The 24,148-nt window shown below is 41.7% G+C and overlaps 1 protein-coding gene and 1 long non-coding RNA gene across 4 annotated transcripts; one reads left to right on the top strand and one right to left on the bottom strand.

Annotated features, from left to right (window-relative positions):
* Nucleotides 1-5,693: 5,693 nt before the first annotated feature.
* e2f7 (E2F transcription factor 7) lies at nucleotides 5,694-23,928 on the top strand. Of its 2 annotated transcripts, none has more exons than XM_071502635.1 (14): nucleotides 5,694-7,713; nucleotides 9,915-10,330; nucleotides 10,904-11,008; nucleotides 11,478-11,786; nucleotides 12,442-12,601; nucleotides 12,913-13,152; nucleotides 14,632-14,787; nucleotides 14,915-15,058; nucleotides 15,161-15,337; nucleotides 15,912-15,996; nucleotides 17,731-18,052; nucleotides 18,644-18,815; nucleotides 20,874-21,265; nucleotides 22,145-23,928. In XM_071502635.1, exons 3-14 carry the CDS (start codon nucleotides 10,913-10,915, stop codon nucleotides 22,298-22,300), a joined length of 2,409 nt encoding a protein of 802 aa, XP_071358736.1. In that variant the 5' UTR covers nucleotides 5,694-7,713; nucleotides 9,915-10,330; nucleotides 10,904-10,912; the 3' UTR covers nucleotides 22,301-23,928. The 2 variants fall into 2 exon arrangements, with proteins under 2 accessions (XP_071358736.1, XP_071358735.1); XM_071502634.1 differs by having other exon boundaries at nucleotides 5,695-7,713; nucleotides 17,728-18,052.
* On the bottom strand, nucleotides 14,922-20,873 carry LOC139635373 (uncharacterized). Of its 2 annotated transcripts, XR_011694188.1 has the most exons (5): nucleotides 20,730-20,850; nucleotides 20,561-20,633; nucleotides 17,861-17,957; nucleotides 15,149-15,330; nucleotides 14,922-15,046 (listed from the first exon to the last, which is right to left on the bottom strand). It is a non-coding gene; the product is annotated as an uncharacterized lncRNA (long non-coding RNA). The 2 variants fall into 2 exon arrangements; XR_011694189.1 differs by lacking the exon at nucleotides 20,561-20,633 and having other exon boundaries at nucleotides 20,730-20,873.
* Nucleotides 23,929-24,148: the final 220 nt, after the last annotated feature.

Genomic DNA, 24,148 nt, shown 5'->3' with positions numbered 1-24,148 from the left:
ATATGTATTTCTGAGTAACAGACATTATTATTAGAAACTATGACATGCATTTACATACATTTTGCTCTGTTGTATCTACCTTGTACCTACCTATATTCTTCATAACAGAAACACGTTTAACATTTCCTTTAAAGTAAGTCTATAGTGCAAGTTGAGCATCACATGCTGCTAACGTGCTCCACTAATGAGTGAATTTAAACGAAACATACTGACCATGACTATTTATGGTTTGGAAAATTTTAATACTATCACTTCATTAAAAGGTTCTGTAAATGAGATTTTAAGCAATTACAGCAAACATTTTCTATATAAAGATATTGTGAAGTAAGGGCGTCCTGAGCAGAGAACCAAGTCACACCACCTCTTTATGTCTGTCAGCGCATGCATGTTAATGCATGCAGTTTCTCCCTGTTGCAGTTCCTCCCCACATTTACACAGGCACAGCCCACACACGAGATGACACAGTGTAGTTTGTAGCGTTCAGGTGAAAGTTAGCTTCTAAAAATACCACTACTGAAGAAACCACAATTTTGTCTAAAATGACCTTTGACAGAGAAAGAAATGAGACCAGAGCACAGATGGACAGGCCATGCAGACTATCAATGTCAGCTGGTAGACTGACAAACATCCCTAAGATTTTTAAGGTTTTTTACTGGCAGTGTCATTTGTGCAGTCGGTCTGAGGCTGTATTTCTTTCCCAGTTGGACTGTGGAGCCAACACTGGTCTGTCTTTACCAAGATGGAGAACCCTACGAGCTGGTAAAAGGCTCCAGCTTGACTCTGAAGTGCCTTTCTTCTCCTCCATGTGTAAGTAACTTGATGCTACATAATGTTACATGTCTGTTTTCATTACTATCCAGCTACAGTAGCATGATAAGATTAGCCAACTTGCCGTTACCTTAATCTTGAATTTGTTTGGCAAATATTGTTATTGCTAACTGGCTAACTGTCACCATAGCCGTGGAGCATATCAAAGCAATGCAAGCGTGATTATGGCTGCATTGTTTTTTGTTGACACAGGAACTTTATTCAGTTGAGCTTCTTATTGTGGGTTTTGCGGCTGCTTTCACTGTGCTCCATTTCACCTTGCTGACTGAGAACATGACCGTAAGGGAGGGTGGTTGCGGCTGAATGGAGGCCAGAGGTGTGGCTAAGTAAGCATTTGTTTTGGTCTGAGATCCTGGTGGTCTGGTGCAAAATCTAGTGGCAGAGACGATCATTTACAAGACCTTTAATGCATGTTTATCTGGACAATTTGAACAAAACTTGACAAAAAACTTGAAATAAATTATTTTGAGATAGCAAAATAGCAGTATTACTTTTTTTTTTTCATGAAATGAAATATGAGATTCCCTTTGCCTCCCCACCACAATAACGTTCATCCAGTCACTAAGGCAAACAGGGTCATAGTGTGGGAGAGAAAAGATGAAGGTCAAACTGGGCTGTTTGCATGTTAGTTTGACTGGGAACTCATCAGTTCTGTTTGATAAAGTCAGTTAGTTAATGAGCTAATTATCAAATTGAGCATCTTACATTATTTGGTTGGCCAGCTTTCTATGAGTGTGACAGCTTATCACTGCAGATGCCATTAAAATTCCCTGGAGGCACAGAAAACAAAACACATTCTGAAGTGTATATATTTCATATTATTTAAATATACTGTGTGTATATAAAGGTTACTGTGTGTAGATAAAGAGACATATCCCTTCCCATTCAGATGACTATAGCAAATGAATTCATCAAATGTCAGTCTTAATGTAATCTAAGTAAGGACATCAAAACATCATCAGAGGCTTCTGAGAGCTATTGATCCTCTGCTTTATGAGAAAATGCTTTGAGGAGGAAGAAAGAGCAGAGGGGTGGGGGGAGGGGGCAGGAGACTCATGCTGTTAAGTGCGCCATTCATCAAGAAGAGACATGGAGGAGACATGCACTTCAAACCTTTTAACAGACGGACTCACTTCCCTAACCTGCTGCTGAATGAACACAGCTTCACTTTAAGGAAATTGAAATAGAGTCTGAAGTAAATGGAGGCTGTTTCTGGAGACAGGCCAAAGTAAGGAAATGAAAATGAGCAGGGTCTCACTGCGGCATAAGTTTGGAAACTTGAAGCAGAGTCAGTTTCCTACAGCAAGTGTCCATCTTTAAACCACACTTGATTCTAGACCTATAATCTCGCTGACCTCCCTATTAATGCAGATGTATTCTGCATTAGTAATGTCAGCAACTGTATATGATTCCAACACTGAAATACTAATTGAACTTACTTACTTTGAACTGTATTTCATCATGCAATCAAAAGATGCACTGGAGCTACTTCTATAACTGTCCATTATAATGACCTTTGACCTTGAAAACACAGCATGCAGTTACTGACTGTCTCCTCTCTGGGGCAGAGTTATACGTTTTGCCGTTGTTTGCCATTGTATGCATGTGTATGCTCTGTTCTATTTAAGACAATAAAGTTGGCTCTGACCCATGACATTGACTTACTTAGTCCCACGTAATGTAAATTGCTACGGATGACTGCATAGAGTATGATAAGCAAGGAATTAATCTACAATGGGAAAATCCATGAAGATCAATTCCACATTAATCCTTTAGTTTTGTAACTTTTAAGATGTCTTTTTTTGATCATAAAGCAGGTCTAGGTTCTATATTAATACAGTGAAAGTATCAAAGCCTCAGTCCACAGAGAAATGCACACAGCCTGTATTCAGAAACTGAGCCTTAAAACCAGCCGTCAGGACTTCTGGAACTTTGTGATGTCACAACAAAGCAGTCACTGCTCTCAGCCATGCCCCAAGCCCCGCCCACCTGGACCCACCATCCAACCTTGCAAAATTCGGCTTCTCTGAGTGTGTACCTGAAATCTGCTGTATTTTTACTGAATCACTGAGAAAACAGTCAGCGAGGCCCTGAGCCTCTTTTTTTCTTTTTCCTAATTAACTAAGGACATTTAGACAAGTACTTCACTTTAAATGTTTCAAAGCTTTAAGTACTTCGGTACTTCAATCTGTACTGCTAATCTATACATTTCAGATTGAAATAGTGAACATATTACCCCACTACATTCACCTGACAGCAGTGACTTTGATGATTATAATCCAAAAAAATACAAATATGCTTTGTTACATTACATTATTAAACTACAGTGTATAAAATTGCCAAAATTAGCTCCAACTCAACATCTACAACATTAAAGCACTAGTTATGCTTTAAAGCATCAGTAAAAATCATTCAGTAACAGAATGTATAATAACACTAACAGGGGACATTTTTCCTGCAGAGTGAATACTTACTACTTTTACTTGTGATACTCACTGCTGATCTTACCTCCATACATTTTGATTGCACAACTTTTACTTCTAATGAGATAAAGGAGTATTTCTATATTTCATTAATACTATTTTTAAGTGAAGGATTCAAATACTTCTACCAGCACCGTGGCTACAGTGTAGCTGTAACTTTCTCTTTGTGTACAAAGCCTATAGTTCACAGGAACACAGATGAACCTGATATAGAGTAGTCAATAGTCAATACATTTAGAGGTCCGCACCCAGTATATGCCAAGAGTCAACAACACTCAAAGCTCCTTGTTTGACAGATTGGTATCTTAGGACTCACAAAGCCTCCACCAACCAATCAGAGCTGAGCAGTGAACAAAGCTGAGCTGTGACATTCAAATGTTAGAGACTAGTGACAGCAGGAGGAGGGGAGTCACCTGCGACTGTTGGGGCCCAAGCAGCTTCAGCTGACTGCTACACAACAAGTTACAACCTGCCCAGTTAAGCACACACACACACACACACACACACACACACACAATCTCAGAATTAAGGCCCCCCGTGCTTTAACTCTGCAACCCTGCAGCCCCAAGGCACACAGACAAACATCTACACACAAAAAGACAAATAACACAGCCCGGTATGGTCTCACACACTCCACAAATACACAAAATCAGTTGTCCGACATGCACAGACATCTCCAAATACACCTACAGTAGGTTCACACACAGTTTCCCAACCCCCAGCACACAATCTTCAGACTTCAGCGTGTTTTAATCAGAGCAGTTTGTTTGTCAAAGAAAAGTCTGTGTCGACGCTGTGGAGGAGAATCCTGTTTATTTATAAATCAGGTTTAACACAGTATTTTCAGAGTCTAGCACACATGAAAGGAGTGATAATTAAGTGCTAATAAGATTTGAAACGCGGAAATGAAACATTACTCTGTATGTGTGTGTGTGTGTGCTACTTCTTTGTGGGTGTGGCTGTTTTATCTCTATATATTATCACTTTTATTTCCATTTGTCTTCACTCCTCTATAACATGTCAGTGTTTCCAGTTTGATACCTCAATGGCTTTGAGAAGGCTGGAAGATTTGATTTGTTATTTTGTTGCAATTCAAATATTAACTGTGTTTGAATCTTTCTTTTGCAGTGAGATGTTTTTTTTTTTTTTTTTTTTTTACAAACACAGTTGTTGATTATTTTGATGATGCTGTCTGTGTATATAAGTGTAGGCCTACATACAAATATATAATATTTTGTCTTTTTTTATGATTACAACAACATTGGTTATCATATGACTGGTTATTATTATTATCATTATTACTACGGTATACAATGCAATCTCATTAGAGCATCCAATCATGCACATACATACACTAAACCACAACATACCAACATAATTCATTCATTCATTATCACCCCTAAATGTTATTTTATATTTCATTATGTCGCATAAACTGTCTGTCACAATGTCTTCTATGTTGCTTTGTTTGTCATGTTTTTTTTTCCCACCAAAAAAAGTAGAACAATATAACATAAAAAATAAATAACTACAAAAAAGAAAAGTGCAGAAGGACGTTTGAAAAGGGCAAAGAAGGCGACAAGAGGAGAGGTGGAGAAAATAACTTCCAACATTCAAGGAAATCATCATCTACTGAGCTAAAACAAACCATCTCAATCTGTGTGGATCAATGCATTACCACTCTATAGACTGTTTCAGTTGGTGCATTTCATTTCCCAGAATGCCTTGCATCAACAACCCTCACTGAACGTGCCTGAACTTGTTGCTGTGCCCGTCTCAATAACAATCAACAGTGCTGAGTCAGCACAGAAAAACAGTCTAACAAAAGAAATGAAAATTGTCGGATTTATGATAAAGTTTGGTTTGTGTGTTTTTTTTTTTTACTGTGTTTTACATTTGCTTTGGCTCAGTCTTCATATTTGAGTTTTAATTCAACTACTGATTTTGGCTCCAAAAATATCACACAGCACGCAAATGAGGTAACACACCACACAGTAGGTTTATCAGAGCATCACAAAATTGTTTATCACTGAGTTTTAATTATAATTATAGATGCAAAATGTTCATCAAATAATACTTTGAGCTAATTTTCATCAGAACTGCAGTGGGCATTTTCTCAAAATTATGCAAAGAGAAATGAGGGAGAAAAAGTAATTTATGCATAGGACATTTGTCAAAAGGACACGAAGAATGGTTTTTGAAATGTCTGATTTTCCTGTGTTTAATTGGCTGCAGTAAATGCAGATAATAAAATGAGTGTGTGACATTAATCAAAAGCGAAATGATGATCATTATTACACTTCACTGCATCAGTTTAATATTCTGTTCTTTATCGATCAAAATTTGTTTTATACAAGACGTTGTATGTGTTGGAAGAATGAAAAATGGGCACGTGTAAGGATCTGAGTGACTTTGACAAGCGGTCAGAGCATCTACAGAACTCCAGGTCTTGTGTGGTGTTCCTGCTATGCAGTGGTCAGTACCTGCCACAGGAAGTCCAAGGAAGGACAAACGGTGAACCGGTGACAGGGTCATGGGCGCCCAACGCTCAGGGAAGCGTGTGGGAAGTGAAGGCTGGTCCATATGGTTCAATTGCACAGAGGAGCTCCTGTAGCACAAATTGCTTAAAACCTTAATGTGTGGCTACAACAGGAAGCTGTCAGAACACACACAGTTTGCTGCATATGGGGCTGTAAGCGGGTTTTTTAAACATGGGTAAAAAAGCCAATGGACCCCTTTTCCTCTGCCAGACGAGTTTGTCTTTCTGTTCAAAACTGAGGACACACACAACTGCAAGAAGCCATGTCATTACATGCACAGATTGAGCTGCTAGCTGACGTGCTAACTGGTAAAACCGATCTGTCGCATCTCAACCCCGGTTGGTGCTCCTGTAAACGTGTCAGAAGCTCCGTGCAAGACGCTCCGACCAGTGATTGTGTGTCTTTCAACCTTATTCCAGGGCTGCACTCATTCTTTCATCCTTGAGCGCAGAGTAGCCTCGGTGTTTCTGGTGTAACAGCACCATGCTGCACAGGTGATAGGTCTGTCTGCAGTGTCTTGTGTGCACTGAAAGATGTAACAGCGGGAAAAGGGGCGAATATTAGCAGGTTCAGGTGTTGTGTTTACATCAATGCCGATCAGAGCCAGAGGCAATAAATACCCTGGGTGTGAATGCCGATTGTACCCTTCTCCATTGTCGACAGATTGCCAACATGTTATGGGGTCTTAGTGGTTTTTTTGACCAGTGGAAAAGGGGCTTTACAGGACTTCAAGGATCTACTGCAAAAGTCTTGGTGCCTGATACCACAGGACACCTTCAGAGGTCTTGTGGAGTCCAAGGGGTCAGAGCTGTTTTGGCAGCACAAGGGAGACCAACACAATATTAGCCAGGTGCTTTTAATGCTGTGGCTGATTAGTGTATAACATCCAATTTTCTGTAATGTTAATGTTAATTCTGACATTTAACACTAATCAAAGGGAAATAAACTGTAAACTTCTCCTTTTGTTCCTCTCTAAAACATTTTTATTGTGGGAGGTGGCAGCGGCTGAGTGTTTCACATTTACATTACAATACTACTCACTGACGTCATGACTGAGAAATGTTTGCAAATGTTGGTTACTAAAAAAGCACTGAATCTTGGGATGAGGTGTCTCTATTCTGAGTAATGTTTTGCAGTTTGTAACGACTATACATGAAGAGCTTTGCAGATTAAAACCACGCTGTGGAAACTGAACCAGAGCGACCTTAAAATGCTATAAATGAGTTCCTGTTTGCACAGGTTCTTCTTACAGGCCAAAGTTCTGTAAAGAAAGCTATCGAAACTAAGTCCAACACAACTGTGAAAAACTAGGTTAATATTAGTGATGTCAAAAGCAAGTTCACTGATCTGCAGCTTTCTCACTTGTGGCCTATCTAGGACACAGGAAGCATGAAAAAAACAAACAGTGATGGTGTTTGAGATCACTTTATATCATTGGTAGTGGAGTTTGTGATCACTGTGGTGTATCTGTGATAATATACGAGAAGATGCTTCAAAGGTTTTCTTATACATTACTAAAAGGCAGTGCAGGTTTACTGTTCCAGAATCAGAGATGTGATAATAAGAGAATAAAAATAATATAATAATAATTATTAAACCTTGTCCAAAGGATGTCAAAACAACATCAGCTAGCTCATCTCAAAAGAGAATAAAGGGGGCAGCCAAACTAAGAACTAAAAGCACTGGGTTTGTTGTGAAGTAATAACTTGTACCATTCCACAGCAGCCTCAGTACCAGACCAGGCTACGTTTTTCCACTCTTCAACTGTCCAGTTCTGGTGACCATGTGTCCACTGCAGCCTCAGATTTCTGTTCTCGGCTGACAGGAGTGGAGCCTGACGTGGTCTTCACATCCACCTCAAGGTTTGTCCTGTTCATTCTGAGATGCTTTTCTGCTCACCACACTTGTAAAGAGTGGTTGTAAGGCCTCATCCAAACAGACACTGGCCTGTCGGAGTGATGAAGGAGCTAAGAGCTGTACTAATTAAATCATTTTGGACCTGTTAAAGCTCTCAAGTGCAAAACTGTCTGAAATGTGAAACAGTATTCTGCTGAAAAAGGAGCAGCTGTATCACGTCCATTACGCTGGAAAACAAACAAACATGTGAGCACTTGGTTCAGTTAAGAGTTCTCCTTTGATTTGGGCTGTTACATTTCTTGATGTGGGTAGTTTTAGGTCCCAGCTGGATTGAAACAATGTCATTCAAGTGGGAAAAGTGGGGAGTAATGACATGACAAGCTTTGCGAGCCCACAAGCAGAAAAGCAAAGAAAGAGAAACATAAGCTTTAACAGCTAGGCTGTAACAAAGTGTGTGTTGCATGCAAACATGCATCTCTTTGCTCCTCTCGCTACCATAATCATAACACTCACACAGAGTGATCACCAGCTGTTAACATACCCCTAACCAGTGTTTCACAGGTGCTGAGAGCCAGAGCATTTGCACATGTGCAATGACACATTTGCAACATACATACACCATTTCATTTGATGTTCAAATGAATTACAATAATAAAGCATCTGCACAAATAGTGCCGAGCATAGGTTCTAATGCAAAGACATGACACCAAAAAAATAAGAGAATATTATTTTCACTTGTCTGCAGCACCCTGAGATGTATTCTAGCCTCTCCCCATGCAACCACATGAAGGACTGAATGCAAACAGTTACTGGTTCATGTATTGCTGCCAGATCTGTTTTGGGGGACTAACCTGGGCTGATTTTGGGCCAGGACCCAGCTCCTGTTAGCAGCACTTTGGGCCAGCGTTAGCACCTGGAATCAGTCCATTGCTGGCATGTTATTTATCATGCGTCTGGGAACCCAGCGTGTCACATTTGGCTTGTGAAGGGTGAAGTCATTTCTCAGTCACAACTTGGACTTCCTCTTGGTCCAAAATCCTGATGGTAGTTTTTCACATCAAGATCACAGTCCCCTCTCACAGCTTAAACGGGCTCCATTTAACAATTACCATAGAGTAACAGTTAACAGCAAAATACATGTATAACTACATCATAAAGTCTTAGTTTCCAACCAAAGTGACAGTGATTTTCTTCCCTGATTGTTTCATCTGAAGGGCTCTCTGAAGCATGAACAGAAGTATCAGCATTAGACAAGAAAAAAACTTTTGGCGTATCCCTCAAATCATGTGGCCCTTCCTGTTTTTCTTGCGTGAAATGTAATAGTGTAACTTTCAGTGAAAAATAAATGATCTGCGATACTATTGTTAGAGAATCCTTCTAAAGGGCATCATATATTTACTATACCTCAAATCTGTGTTCACATTCATCTTCACTTGCCCAGATTTGAATAGCATTTGGCGGCAGACTTGGTGTATTGAGGGCTATTATGCAAGCACTTGGGGCTAGTCCTCAGACTGGCTGCTTGCATGCAGGGCGGGTCCCTGTCTGCTGAACACTGGACCCCCCCCCCCCCCCCCCCCCCCTCATTCTCTCCCCGCAACTTTTCGCGCTGCGGCGCAGGTAATATTAGCGCCACTGGTGCTGTCCCCCACCTCCCTCCCCGCCCTCCCATCAGTCTGTTTCAGCCGCAGAGCTAATGACAGCCAGCTGCAGAGACAAAGGCCTGGGTGATCAGGTTAGAGGTGTTGACGCCGGTGTCACTGTGGAGAAGAAGCAGGGGACAGGCCGAACCTCAGCTCAAAGTTAAAGATCGACTTTAAAAGAGAGGAGTCACTCCGTCAAATAAATCGGTGTGCAATGGAAAAAAAAAAACTCAGTTTGCATTAATGTCTCTCACTTGTCTAAAACTGAGCTGAAGCGGGTTAACACTCATTAATAGAATTAAAATTGGGTAATGTCAAACTATTAACGTTATCAACGTTATCATTTTAACAAGTTAAAATGTGTGATAACAACATATCAAGTGTAACATATCTATCTAAGCCTAAACCTTTTCCGGCACTGCGCTGTCACTTCACTGCCTCTGCTTTCATCAGAACGCCTACAACTGCTGTCCTGCTTTCCCCGCCGCCATTTCTGGTTCTGCACCCGAAAGAAGTTGCAGAGTGAGACCTCCCCATCTTAATACTTTTTCTTACTCCCCCAGGAGTCTTGGACAGAACGCGCCGGTTGCCCCGCCAACACAGCTCTGGAGGCGTGGTCGTTTCCACGCCCATTGGTAGAAGCTGAGGCGCGTACCCGAGTTCCACAACGCTGACTGGCTGGAGCTAAATGACGAAGGCGCTCAACTGGGCGCTGATTGGCTGGAGTGACCCAGATGTCTGAGAGCGCCAGAAAACAAGCTTGAGCGGGTGATGCCGAGGTCTCCCCGGGACAGTACAGGGTGTCCTCCAACCGGACAGCAGCAGAGGACTGGAGGTACAGACTCAGGAGGACTGCCCGCTTATTTCGAAGAGGGAAATTAGCTGCTATGTTGCTCTGAAGAAACTACGCGCTGACAAGTCTGTAATAACGGACACGGAGCCACACAGGAACATTTCATTCATTCAGCAGCAGAGAAAGGTGAGGAATAGTGATTTCCCTCCAGCGGTTTCCTGCTTGCTGTAACACTAAGTCGTGATATGCTGGTCAGCTGAGCTAGTAGTGCTAGCTATATAGCTTATTACAAACGAGTATAAACTATAAACGAATAACAGCGATATATTCATTACCTTTCCCAGGCTCAGTTAATGTGTGTTAATATGGAGCTATTTGAGTGAATTTGCCCTTTACGAAGTTAACAACGTTGAAGCTACATCTTTAGTTACAACTTAGAATTAATGTAACTTATTAACGTCTTGTAACAACACATTCACCCATCACCTTGCCACATCTGCTGCAGTTGGATGGGTCATGTTATGTTAGCAATAATGCGAACTGTTAAGTAGGGAGATTGGCTGTTAGCGAAGTTACAGTCGTTAGCTTGCTAAGGGCTAGTTAGCTGATTTTCTTTGCGCCAAATTCAGCTGCCCACTCGTCTGAAGTTTTCTGTACTGGCTGGAACTTCCTTAACTTCACTATTCACCCCGCTAAAAAAGTGGTCAGGTGGTCCTTTTATGATTTTCTAAACATCCTTACTTTTTTTGTGAACTGCAGTTTTCCCTAATGGAAGTTGAATGTCTTGCACTGAAAGACCTCACAAGTCCAAGGAAAAGTTTCACGGTGGGGTCCGAGGAGAATGAGGGCCAAAGTGAACAAAAGGTAAGGTGGACCACTGCTTGATCTCAGGTGTGGTAACTGTTAGCAGGTTTGATAAAATGCAACTGAAGGAGAGCTGCAGAGTCAGGGTAAAGGGGAGAACCCTACAGAGTAATCAGAGCAATGTGGTGGCATCTCAAGTGAGTTGAACTTATAAGATGTGGGTTTCAATGAGGAGTGGAAAATAGTTTGTGGACTGGAAAAAATGCTAAATAAATGTTTAAAAGTCAGTGCATTAACTTAAAAGTACTTGATTTATTATGCAAATACTGCACCTAAATCAGCATGCACTAGGTGTCTCTGTAGTGGTGTCAGTATTTGATTTCCTACATAGAAGCCTGTGATGGAGAATTGAGTTAATACAGCAGCATTTATTTAAAATAAATAATGTCACTTTTGTTCCAGAATAACCAATCTTAAATTTTAACTGGGTTAAATTTGTCTTTTAACCGCACAACTGTCTCAATCACAGGAAAACATCTGCACAGAGAGGAGAAGATCCACACCACTGAAATCTGCTGAGTCCACTGTCCCTAATTTGCTAATGAGCAGAAAAGTTGCCACCCCTGACCTGACCCACATCACCCCCATCAAACGTGTGGTCCTGGCCGAGCCCTGGACGCCCACGGCCAATCTGAAGATGCTGATCAGCGCAGCGAGTCCAGACATTAGAGACAGAGAGATGAAAAAGGTGCTGTTCAGACCCATAGAGAATGAGAAGGACGCGCCAGCAAGTCCAGATACTGTGATGGAGGATACGGAGGTGGACGACTCTTGTCAGGTCTGTGAAATATGAAAGAGACTAAGAGATAAACTATCAAAAAAAACAAAACAAAACAAAAGAAAAAAAACACGATTTCCAAATATAAAACAGTCAATAAGACATTGAAGTTCTCATTTAGTTCTAGATGTCTAAAAAATTCTAATGGTTTGGTCTACAGGGGAGAAAGCAGTTAGATTGCAGTTATAGTTAATTGGTTTGATTATGGAAATGCTCTCAAAGGAACTTGGGATTTCCACAGTCTTTAAAGAGCAAACACTTTTTACCAGCACTTTATTTATATTAGCAGCTGAACTCTCAAGATAGGATGCTTTCCAACGCACAAATGAAATCCCTCAGTTATGCCTCATGAAGTCATTTTGTTTATAAGCAGCAGATGGAGCCTGAATTGCTCTGAGCTTTGGTGATACAGTTGTTAGTTTAATCTGACAATGAACGTTTTTCCAGCCTTAATATCTTTTTAGGGACTGTGAGAATTCATTCTGTAACATATGTGGCCTTGAAGACAAAGTAATTTAAGGGTCTGTGCATTACTATGGGTGATGGCAATGCAGACGGCGGCACCAAAGCCGATGTTAGTTTTTCTAAATTAGTGCTTAAACACCAGACTAGAAGTCGTTATTTATCTGTTTGTTTATGTATCTTGTCTGTGCAGTTTGAAGCTGTGGACGAGGAGGATGAGGCAGAGAAAAAGCCGAGCAGGAAGCAGAAGAGTCTGGGATTGCTGTGCCAAAAGTTCCTGGCCCTCTACCCTGATTACCCTCCGCCACACAGCCCCATCTGGATCTCACTGGATGAGGTGGCAACCAGTCTGGGTAGGAGCCAGTGATGTGGGGATGGGGGGGGGGGGGTGACGACTGTGACTAGTCCCAGTTCACACCGGTGCCACTGTTGTATACATCTAATGGGAGCAAGATGATAATGGAAGCAACTAATGTCCATTTCATGAGCATTATAAGATTTTATGCTCTTGGATTTAGAAGCGGTTTCCATGGAGACCTCTTTCATTTAAGCATATCATTGTAGTTAATGAAGGGTGCAGTTGAAACTTTCATTTTAATCGAAACACTGACTGTTTGGTGAATTTTCGTTCAAGTAATTTCTCTGTCCTCGTTCTCGTCGTCAGGAGTGGAGCGGCGGCGTATCTACGACATCGTCAACGTGCTGGAGTCTCTAATGATTGTTGGCCGTATAGCCAAAAACAGCTACACCTGGTATGGACGCCAGCAGCTGGAGGCCACGCTGGAGGAGCTGCAGCGGAGGGGCCGCCAGCAGGGCTACCACCTCCAGATGGAGCTGGCTGCTGAGACCAGGGGGACCGGGCCGGGGCGCGAGGATGACAGCGGGGAAGGGGACACCGGCATCGGTAATGAACAGAGACATAAAACTGAAGAGTTTAGAATTAAATCACTCTCCAACATAAGTATCTACAAAGCCCCTTTCCCCTAATTTTCCCCTGAGCTAAAAGGTTTATTGTTGTATTTATAGAAGACCAGCATCAGTTAAACACCAACATGTAAAAATTTAAGTGCAGGTTTAATTTCAGGAGCAGCTGCCTCCAAATTAACCCAACAGCTAAAAGTTCATTCATGAATACAAGCCTGGGTTCCATAACGAGGCAACCTACACACGCACACAGCATTCATAAAGAGGGTGTGTGTGTGTGTGTGTGTTGACTTGGAAATGTGGCTGGATCAGTGTCACTCGTACAAAGAGGTGGTTTACAAAAGATTTACAATAGAGTCTGGTGAAAATCCTTTAATGGTGAGTGTCTGCTGCTTGAATGTGGTGACCTCAGGCGATATGATAACAACATGTAATGAATCATCCCAGCTGAGCTGCAGGACAAATACCTACAGCAGAGAAAGTGTTAATGAGGCATATTTAAACATTTATAATTTCATGGTTTGTGATCAGAGACATTTGGCTTCAGCCCAGAATGAAAAAGCCAAGATGTTGATACCGATGCTGCAAACTGTTCTGATGTTCGGTTTCTATAGATATGAGAGTCAGTTTGATGAATGTAAGGGTTTCATCAGGGATGAATCTCCATTTTGACTCATGACAGTATCTAAGCTTTAGTAGAGACTGTGGTAAAGTCAAGTCAGATTTATTTGTACAGTGCCAATTCACAACAGAGGTTATCTCAGGGCATTTTTCAGGTCTAGACCTTCTCTTTATTATATTATTTATTAGAGAGAGAGCGGTAACAGTAACAAGTACAATGTAATAATGTCAATAGTAACTGTAATGCTACCACTGATATAATTAATCATGATAACTAATATGACATTATAATAAATCTGGCAGCAGCTGTTGAACAAACTATAAAATTTTATTATTCTATTATTTTATTATTCATCAAAACATCAAATCTTTGTAGTATAAGAAAACATCAAGCTGCTAATTTGAGGCCTAATCATACAGCCATTAAAGCTTTGCAAAGTCACAGTGATGTGTCATAGCTATATTCCTGAAGTTGTAATTACTGTCACCACTATGCTGTGAAACAGGAACATCTAGATTAGTGTGTTCAGTTGTACCACAGGTTTGCAAATGATGATGTAATATTGTTGAAACTTTATATCTTGTTCTGGAAGAAGTCAGAAATCAGACAGAAGGAGCAGTTTAGTCTTGAGGGGTGAGTTAGAATCACAGGTATTTGAAGATGGCTGCCTGTTATAAATGGAGAGGGACCTCATATTTTCTGTTATCAGTTGTTTCACAAGTTATGGTTCTGTTGCTTGCTGCTGCAGTGACTCAGGCTTCTGTGCTGGATTGTGCAGATTTCTGTGACCGGTAAAGACGTTTGCTAACAGACTCCATGTCACCCTGGTGTTTGCAGCTGGTGGCAACAGGAAAGACAAATCTCTGCGCATCATGAGCCAGAAGTTTGTCATGCTGTTCCTGGTGTCCAAAACTCAGACCGTTACCCTGGACGCCGCAGCAAAGATCCTCATCGAGGAGAGCCAAGACTCGTCGAGTCACAGCAAGTACAAAAGTAAGAAATCCAGCACATGTATTGTCCAAGATTCACATCCTCATGATGTGATTAAACGGCAAATGAAGTGCAAATGTTTAAGAAGGTAGTCATTGTATGTCCTGTAATAGAAATCCTTTATCTTCAGCTAAGGTGCGGAGACTCTATGATATTGCCAACGTCTTGACCAGCCTGGGCCTCATAAAGAAGGTGCACGTCCGCGAGGAGAGGGGTAGGAAGCCGGCCTTCAAGTGGCTCGGCCCGGTCGAGTTTAACAACTCTGGAAATGCAGGTAAGAAATAAAGTTTTAACAAACAAAACATTAAACTATAAGAAGTCACAACACTGTCTGTGCAGATGAAATATCTGATGTCGTACTAACTTTAATCTGCAGGAAGTACTGTGAACGTGGCAGCTGTCATGCCGCCCGCGGCCAGACAGCCAATGGCAGGCCAGGACCTCGGAAAAGCCAAGATGGCACGTCACGCCTCCTTCAACATTACGCCAACTTCTGTGACCGTCCAACGGCAGGTCAGCTCTGCCCCCAGCAGCCCACGACGAGAACTAACAGGTAAGAGACACTTTTACACCAGTTATGTCCATGTCTGATTGTCCAGTGGTTCCCAAACTTTTCCAACGCAGAGCTCAGTTTAAAATCTCACAAATATTGGTGGCCAAATAATATGTTCTGAGAGCACTTCTTATTTTAATGGTAATGATCAAACATTAAAGACTGAGCTGAAAGCAGAGGAAGCTCAATTTTTCTTTTGTGTTTGACAGGGGAGAGATTCAGCAGCTGACTCTTGACTCTCTCCTCTTAATTCTTCCTGTTGCTAACCAGCTGTCCATTTTGATTCTCCAGTTTTTGCCTTGGGTGTAATAATTTTGCACAAAATCAGACTGAGATAGCAAACAAGTACACAATGTGGTCTGACAGCAACAACATAAATATCCTATCATTGGCTTATCACAGTGTTGTTGTTGTTTTAAAACATTTATATTTTTATAATTTCACCCAAATTATATTCTTTTGCAAATGGTTTGTTGGCCCACTTGCAGTACCTTTGCGGCCCACTGTTTAGAATCACTGTTATAAACTGAACAGTTGCTCACAGTTGAACATGTGTGTGCTCCTCACACCTCAGGTCTGCACAATCAGCCTGTGGATTATTCCAGGAAGACGACAAGCAACAGTGCAGTGTGTCGACTGCAGTTTGGAAACAGCTCGGAGTGAGTTACAACACACACACACACGCACGCGCGCACACACACACACGTACTTTACTGTCTTTGTGAGGCCACTCAGTGACATAATGCATTTCCTAGCCCCTTACCTAACCCTAATTCTAACCCCAACCCTAAAACCAAGTCTTTACCCCCAATATTCTATTTGAAGGTGAGTCAGAAAGTGAGGACCTACTAAAATGTCCTCGCTCTGTCAGGAAAACACCTTTTTGTGTCCTCACTATGTAGCATTTACAAGTACACACACACTCTGCTCTGTAATCACTGCAGCCTTCCCTTGGTTTAAATTAATCCGTCCTCCACAGATTTACTGCACACAGCGGCTCTTCATGTTAACCTCAGTCCGGAGAGACTGCGAGTGTAACTGTGACAAGGGCAAACGGAGCAGTGGAGATAAAACACTGTAGACAAACTGTCTGCTCTCGGGCTGAGGCTTCACAATAACATTCAAATGGATCAACTCAGTTTATTTTCACATTAGACATTAAAAGTTATTGATAATGCCTTAGTTAGAACATGCCAAGGGTCCCCACTCACTGGAGGGGGGCTCAAATCTCAGTTTCCTGTACACAATATTTCACACTCACTGCAAGTGTTTGCATTGGCCGATATGTTTAGTTTTGGCTACATGTAACAGGAGCTGCCTGCTGCGGGTATGAACAGTTATTGTGTCCTGTGAATGTAATGTTGGCTTCCTCAGCTGCAGCACACACTGGTTCATGTTTCCTCTACGGCTGGCCTGCCTGTGGCCAAACCGCAGCGCCCCACGGCTGTGGCTGTTAAGTGTTTCTTAAGGGGGGGGGGCGAGATGATGGGACATGAAAGTGTGTGTTGAAAAGGAATATGTGAAGCTGGGTGAAAATCCACCGGGGGCCGCGGTAGCCCACAGGATGGGAGGGCAGTTAGAAATCTGCACATCAGCAGGACAGATTGGAGGGACATCTAGGCCGTTCTCTACCACCGGAGCATTTCGAGGGGTTCAGAAACTTTACCTCGTTTCTAGTGGAGGCAGTTAGGACTGAAATTATTTCATCTGTTAGACCCTGTTCACACTCCTCCATGGGAATGGCTTACAGGGCTGCAGCTGCTTCATTTCATGCACAGCTTCATTCACACAATGAGGAAGCACTGGATGCCAGTGGTGTCTCTGCTGGGACGAGAGTCAGACTTTTCTTCTGATGTGTATTGTTAAAAACATGAGAATAGAGAGTGACTGAGAGGGGGCGAGAGAAAAAAGTAAATCTGATGATTATCTGCTTTAAATCCACTCATTACATCCGTTTAAACATAGTCTCAGCACAGTAAATACAGCGAACACACGACTCTGTTGTTGTGGAAATAGTTTGTCAAACACAGCTGTCGCTTGGCTGCTGGTGTTCAATCTGTTATTGGACTAATTTGCCAAATCTTACAGTTCAGTTGCATGAACCAGGTTTTTTCCTCTGAGTTTAGCTCCTTTGATCAGAGATTATCGTTCCTGAAACAGTGCTGATCGGGGAGTGATAATTTCAAGACTGAGCTCCAGAGTCAGGGATGCCTCAATGTGCAGGAGGCTTCTGTGGTTTGACACCATCAAACTAGGGGCCCAAGCCCAGACTGCTGCAGAATTTACTGGATTTAATGAAGCCTGTTTTGCCACTTGATGTCCAAGCTAAAATTAAAGCTTTAATTCTCCAAAAAAAAGCTAATTTCTTGTCTTTTCTTGTTTCCCCTCAGTAGTCAGCCCATTGCACCACTGCAGGCCAACATCCAGCTGCCTCCGTCCTCCACCCAGCCCACCCCACTGGCACCCGCCCTCCACCCCGAGTACCTCCTCGCCTCGCCCTCCTCTCCCCACTGCTTGGCCTACCTGCCCAGCCTGTCTCAGCCTTCGCTGGTCATGCTGTACCGGCCACTGGAGAAGCCCGACCAGACTCCTGAAGGTCAGAGGTCGCCCAAGTCGGCGCCTGAGGAAGGGAGGAAGAGGAGGAGGGAAGAAAGAGAAGAGGAGGAGACAGTGGTGAAAAAGAAGGGAACATCTGGGTTAGAGGAAGGTGACAAGGTGAGGAGATATTTGGTTTGTTTTGAGGAAAATACATGAGATCAGTGTTTAATATTATTGATCGCTTTCCATTTTGGCTCAGATTGACTGGGAGCAACATAATTATTTTGGTTCAGTGCAGTAATATGATTGGATGTCATATTTTTCTGAGCAGTGTCGCGTTCACAATCAGAAGATCCTGTTAGTTATTCAGGACGGCAGACCATTAAATTAAAAATATAAAATATGAAACAGGCGTGCTGACGAGGATAATTCTTCCCTGGTATAATTACAGACTTACATTAGTGATGTAGAGGATATTTAATAATGGGAGAACCTGAGTAATTAATCAGTGGTAGGAACTGGAGAAGTAAATTTTTCATGGTGAGACGGTTTTGCAGAGAGGTAGTTCAAGAGAGCTGCACTTTTACATCAGGAAAATTACTTGGCAGACTCCAGTGTTAGATGGGAGGAGGGTTAATCAGTGCACTGGAAATGTTATTTAGGATGAACTGCAGAATCAGACATTTTTTACAATGATTCCAAATGGACACAACAGTAAAACTGTTTTTATCATCCAGTCATGTTTAATTAATTTGTTTTTCCCCGCAGGTGAGAGCTGAAGCTCACAGGGAAGCAGGGGAGTGTCCACAGATGGGTGCCACGAAGACGTCTCCCAGTCACCCAGCAGGCCTCTCCAGAGGGTTCAAGGAAAGTCACGGTGGCAACAACAGCAGCGAGCCCGCCCAGCCATCACACTACCTCTATGTCCCCAACAATGCAGGTAAATACAGCTCTGAAAACACTGTAAATCTACAGGAAGCCGAAGACAAAAAAATACTGCCCCCCCCCCCCCTCCCCCTTTAAAAAACAAGCTGTTTGTCAATATATTTAAATCAAATTTAAAGGGAGTTAATACTGTAGCAGTGTCAGGAGAAATCATATTAGACTGACGCAATAATGCAGAAGAATATCTGTGGTAACTGGTTTCTATGATCAGGAAAAGCAGGCAAGGAAAATAATTGTAAATTCAGTATTAGTTACCCCTGAAAACTAACAAATTCATCAATTTTGGAAATATTTATAATATTAAAAATAGGAGTTTGTAAGTAATTTGAACACTGCTGTCACTAGATCAGACACCTGGGTTAGAAAAAGAGTTTGTAATGTCATATATAAAATAAATTCTGCTCATTTATTCATTATGTTTTCAGTATTTAGGAAAAAATGTTTTTAAAGGTGAAACTTTAATAACTGAAAACATCTGGGTTGCATTTGAAGAAAGAGACTTCAAAGCTTTTAATATTTTATACTTGCTGGTTCTAACCTGAGGGTCTGGACCCCTCCCCCACAGGGTCCCAACAATAGTTTAAAAGGTGTCACTAGATGATTGAGGGAATTAAAGCTGAGTTTTCTCTGATTTCTGATCTTTTCCCTCCTGTGAAACCCTGGACACTTTCACTGCTTCCTTGAAAGTAAAACTTACTTCCTGCTTTCTTCCAGTGCAGACACTTTGCTGCCTGCTCTCTCCTCTGCTTCCACATTTCAAGTCAAGTCAATTTTCATTTATACAGCACCAATTCACAACAGGAGTTACCTCAAGGCACTTTTCAATTAGAGCAAGTAGAGACTCTCTCTTTATAGTATTATCCACAGAAACCCAACAATTCCCACTAAGAGCAAGCACTTGGTGACAGTGGCAAAGAAAAACTTCCTTTTAAGAGGCAGAAACCTTGAGGAAAACCAGACTTGGGGGGGCAGCCATCTGTGTCGACTGGTTGGGTTAAGAGAGAGGGAGAGGGAACGAGTTAGCAAGAAAGAAAGAGAGAGCGCAAGGGAGACTGCAGGAGAAAAGACCACCATTCAATAATAGTAATAATAATAATAGTGGCAGCAGTAAGAACAATAGTAATGTTAATGGTAACTATAATGCTGCTACTTATAAAAGTATAGTAATAGTGATAGCAAATAACAGTAAAATTATTATTAATTATAATAACAAATAAATAAATATTTGAATATTAGAATAAACATTTCTACTGATAGTCTTGTTTTTCTGCTGTGAATAAATACAAGCAGCAGCTCCTGGACACTGATAAATCACTGGAACTATTATTATTGTAGATAAAGTTGGCAATTTTCAGTACTACATGAGTGTGGCCTGCCAACAGCAAGAGGCTGCACATCAGTGACTAGATACAAAGCATTTGGCCAAAGCTAATCAGCACCAAGATGCCAAGATGTCTCCCTTCTCCATAGACGACTACCACAAGCTTTTACAGCAGATCGCAGCACTGGAAACCAGATTTCATCAGTTATTCCTGCTCACAGCCCACATCTCCACTGAAGCCATAATCTTTGATGTGAGCTACAAGTGGACACAGCTCTCGTTTTAACAGGGAACAAGCCAAACAGTGACAGCAAAATGTGCTTTGAACACATGGAAACGTTAACATATATTAGTCCTGTCTGCAAAATCAACATGTTGATATCAGATGAAATAAAATAAACATAATTATAAAAACTCACCAAATCCAACCACAACTGTGCATGACTCAGGAGACCTTGAGGTTTAATGAGATGGTGGAAGGCTTGTCTTCAACTGTCATGACACAATCAATAATCAGCAATCAAATTATAAGGTATTAATCTACTATTTTTACATAAATAGAGAGATATTGATTGCGCAAATACTCACCTTCATGTATTCAGATGAGAACAAAGGACCCACTTCACAGGAGTCATCAGGACACCTGTGTGTGGTGCTGACAGAGGGAGCGCTTGATTTGTGTCTCCTTGCCTCAGTAAAGGTCAGCTGACTCTTTTTTCCACCTCTCTCCAGGTCTGAACAACCTCAACCTCTTCCTCCCTGCCGGCCAGACACCAGCCGGTCTAGCACTTCCTCCCAGTAGCGTCCCCACCCTGGCGCTGCCCTACGTCCTGGTGCCCTCTGCTGCCCTCTCCCACTACCCCCTGGTTGCCAGCGGTCTGCAACAGCAAGGCTCCGACGCCCACACCAAACTCAGCTTCAGTCTGCCCGCTGTGATGTCGCCAGGCCCCTTCACGGTGGGGACAGCACCTTACAGCCTGGCGGCGGCATCAGAGATCAGCTGGTCGCCGGCGCCGGTACCATCCACTCCAGAACAAAGCAGACTGTACGGGTCGGCGGCAGGGACTCCACATTCACCGCCAGGACCACGTCAGAGTGTCAGCATCAACACACCAGAGCCACTGGTAAGAATTTAAAACTGTTAGTAAGAATGATCTTTTAACACCACCCCCACCCCCTGCTCCAGCACCAGTGACAGTGTGAACTGTAATAAATTAAATGAATACAGCTAAGAATCTTCAGCACTGATACAACCCACCACATTTGTCCTGTAAAAACATTAATTTAGACATAATTTGCCTTCATAATGATACATGACCTCTCTGATATCAGGCGCTTCCAAAATGCCACAGCACAGCTTGACATGAGAGGAAGTGCAGCATCTGTTCTGTGGAAGGTTTCCCCTCATTTACTCGTCCAGACACTTTGTGCGTTTCAAGCTGATGAATCTCCAGCTCTTCAAACAGGGATTAATGTTGTTGTCTGTACAGCCCAGTATCGCTCTGCTGCCGCTGCTCCTCTTTTAATCAGTCGTTTTTTTAGGAATGCAGCTTTATAAACAATAGGAAGAGTTGACGGTCGTGTTGTAATGAGGCATAAATCCAGGGCCTGGTGTTCACCACTGGGATTATTCTTCTTATCTTTGTATGTATAGAATTTCTTGTAACACTGCACCAAGTTCCTGTCATTGGCTTGTCACAGTGATAAGCCTTAATACAAACAATACAAAACAAAAAACAATTAATTGAGTTTTTAAACATTTCTAATAGTTTTAAAGATCATTATTTATGTTTTTTATTTTTTATAATTACATTTTTACACCAAAACTTTACTGTTTTGCAAATGGTTTGTCAGCCCACTTGCAACACCTTCACGGCCAACCAGTTGGCCATGGACCACAGGTTGGGAACCACTGGTCTATAGGAAGCATATTGTTGTGCAAAAACAATAACAGGATGCACCACAAAATTTCTCTGAAGTTACATCACTCTCTCTGTCCACAGACTCCACATACTCCAAAGGACGCCACAGCATCTGCCTCTAAGGCTTTCTTCCAGACCCCAGGCACTTTGGGAAGTGTAGTCAGCGCCGTGCCAGCCGCCCGAAGACGAGGCTCTGCGCAGAGGAGACTGGATGTTGGCCATCAACCCACCAGTTAGAGCTCTTAAGAGAAGGCATAGATGGCTAATGTACTATCTTAATATTCAGGTGTTTGTCCTGAATGTGAAAAATATGGTTTAAAGCCACTGGTGCTTATTTTGGTTCATTAAGTGATAAATTAAGGGTTTTCTTCTGAAATGCAACAACATAAAAGTTAGCAAAGAGAGAAGAAATTAACTCTTTCTGGACAGCAGAGGTCTTAAAGAGTCTCACTTTTTGCTATTGACTGTACATTTTTACCAATTGGCGAGTGTCTCATTTTGAAATGAAACTCTTCAGTTGTTGGTTGTTGCGGTAACAGTTCAGACGTGCCCCATGGTTCAGTTGTCGGGCTCAAGATTTCAGAGTAAGTGAGACAGTATTGCCTATGTAACAGTGCCCTCCTGTGGTGGGAGTCGGCCACTGCTGTGTTTTATATTTCAGACATGATTTTCCCTCTCAGATGTGATCAAGCTACCTAATCCCCATCACTATGTATTATAGCCCAATTGCTATTTATATATTAGCTAATATATGTTGATTACAGGGACTGTAATGGAACATTATTTTTTTTTAGCACTAAGTATTTGATGAATGTTGAAGTGATTGTCTTTAGTTGCCCCTTCAGGTTTTGTTACATTATCAAGCTATAATAGGAAATGTATTAGCTGCTGCTCACCGGTTTACATTGGCAGTAGCTGACAATCTTCTCTTGGCTCATTTCAGACAGTACTGTGAGGAGAAAATCACTAAAGCCTTAAATGTTTACAGCTAACAAAGTATCTCAAGGAACAGTTCTTGGACATTTTGATGCACAACATATGCATTAATTTACTCATCAGGAAGACAAACCTCTGCTGTGTATGTTTTCACTGAGGATTTACAACCATGGTGCTTTATGGTTAAACACCAAACCCTTTAGCTCTGTTACTGGCAACTAAAGGACAATGTGACATGGCTTGATGCTCTCAGGTACTTGAATCCTTGTGACTTTACTAGAAGTAGAATCTGGAGAGATATCAGAGTACTGTAAAGGTTTTTATCCTTCATTTATCCAGGGAAAGTAGACTGAGCTTATATGCTGTCTGTTTTTAGCAGCACCATTCCAGCATTCATAAAGTCCAACACATTTGGAGCATTTCCAGTATGACCACAGTCTGCTGTTGCGCTGGTGCAGTTGGGGGTTAAGTGCCTTGCTTAAAGGCACCTTGAGACTTTCTCAGGCTGTGCAGGGATTGACAATCCTCTGGTAACAGACCCACTAACTTCCACACAGTGCTGCCACAAATATTGGTGCTTTGAATGGGAATCATTGAGGAGAGCTTAGCTATGTCACGCCAAAGGGTGCACAGATAATCCACTCTGACCAGTGGATGTGTAGTTATTAATGTACAGTTTTGTGCCTGTAATTATTTTTGTACATTGTATCCATAGTGTCATTTAATATTTCCATGTGCAGAATGTTAAATGCTGCTTTATTGTTTTGAAAATAATGATAATTGCACTGCTAGTTTTAGTAGTTGTGTAATCTAACTTTTACAAAACATAGCCGTTCCTTCACTCTAGCTCTGCTCTCTGTAGTCATAGGCCCAACTGGTTTTTCTTCTGTACGACTTTCACAAACTTTAATTAAAATGTATGATTCTGACTAGTTTTGTAATGTGTGCTCTTTAATTTGAGGAATGTTTGACAATATTAAACCCCCTTCCACCGCCATGACCAACACCTGGTGCTTAACTTATAAGAATTTATAATAATTATTATTAGTAGTAGTGGTATTATAGTCATCATATATTATTGTTATTATTATTATTATCATTGGCACTATATAAATAGAAACTGACTTGACTTATTTAAGTCATTATATG

Source organism: Trachinotus anak, unplaced genomic scaffold, assembly GCF_046630095.1.
Source record: "Trachinotus anak isolate AG129_WGS33_773 ecotype Australia unplaced genomic scaffold, CSIRO_AGI_Tana_v1 ptg000018l, whole genome shotgun sequence".
NCBI lineage: Eukaryota > Metazoa > Chordata > Actinopteri > Carangiformes > Carangidae > Trachinotus > Trachinotus anak.
The sequence above is the reverse complement of the archived record's forward strand: the minus strand, read 5'-3'. Positions and strand labels throughout refer to the sequence as shown.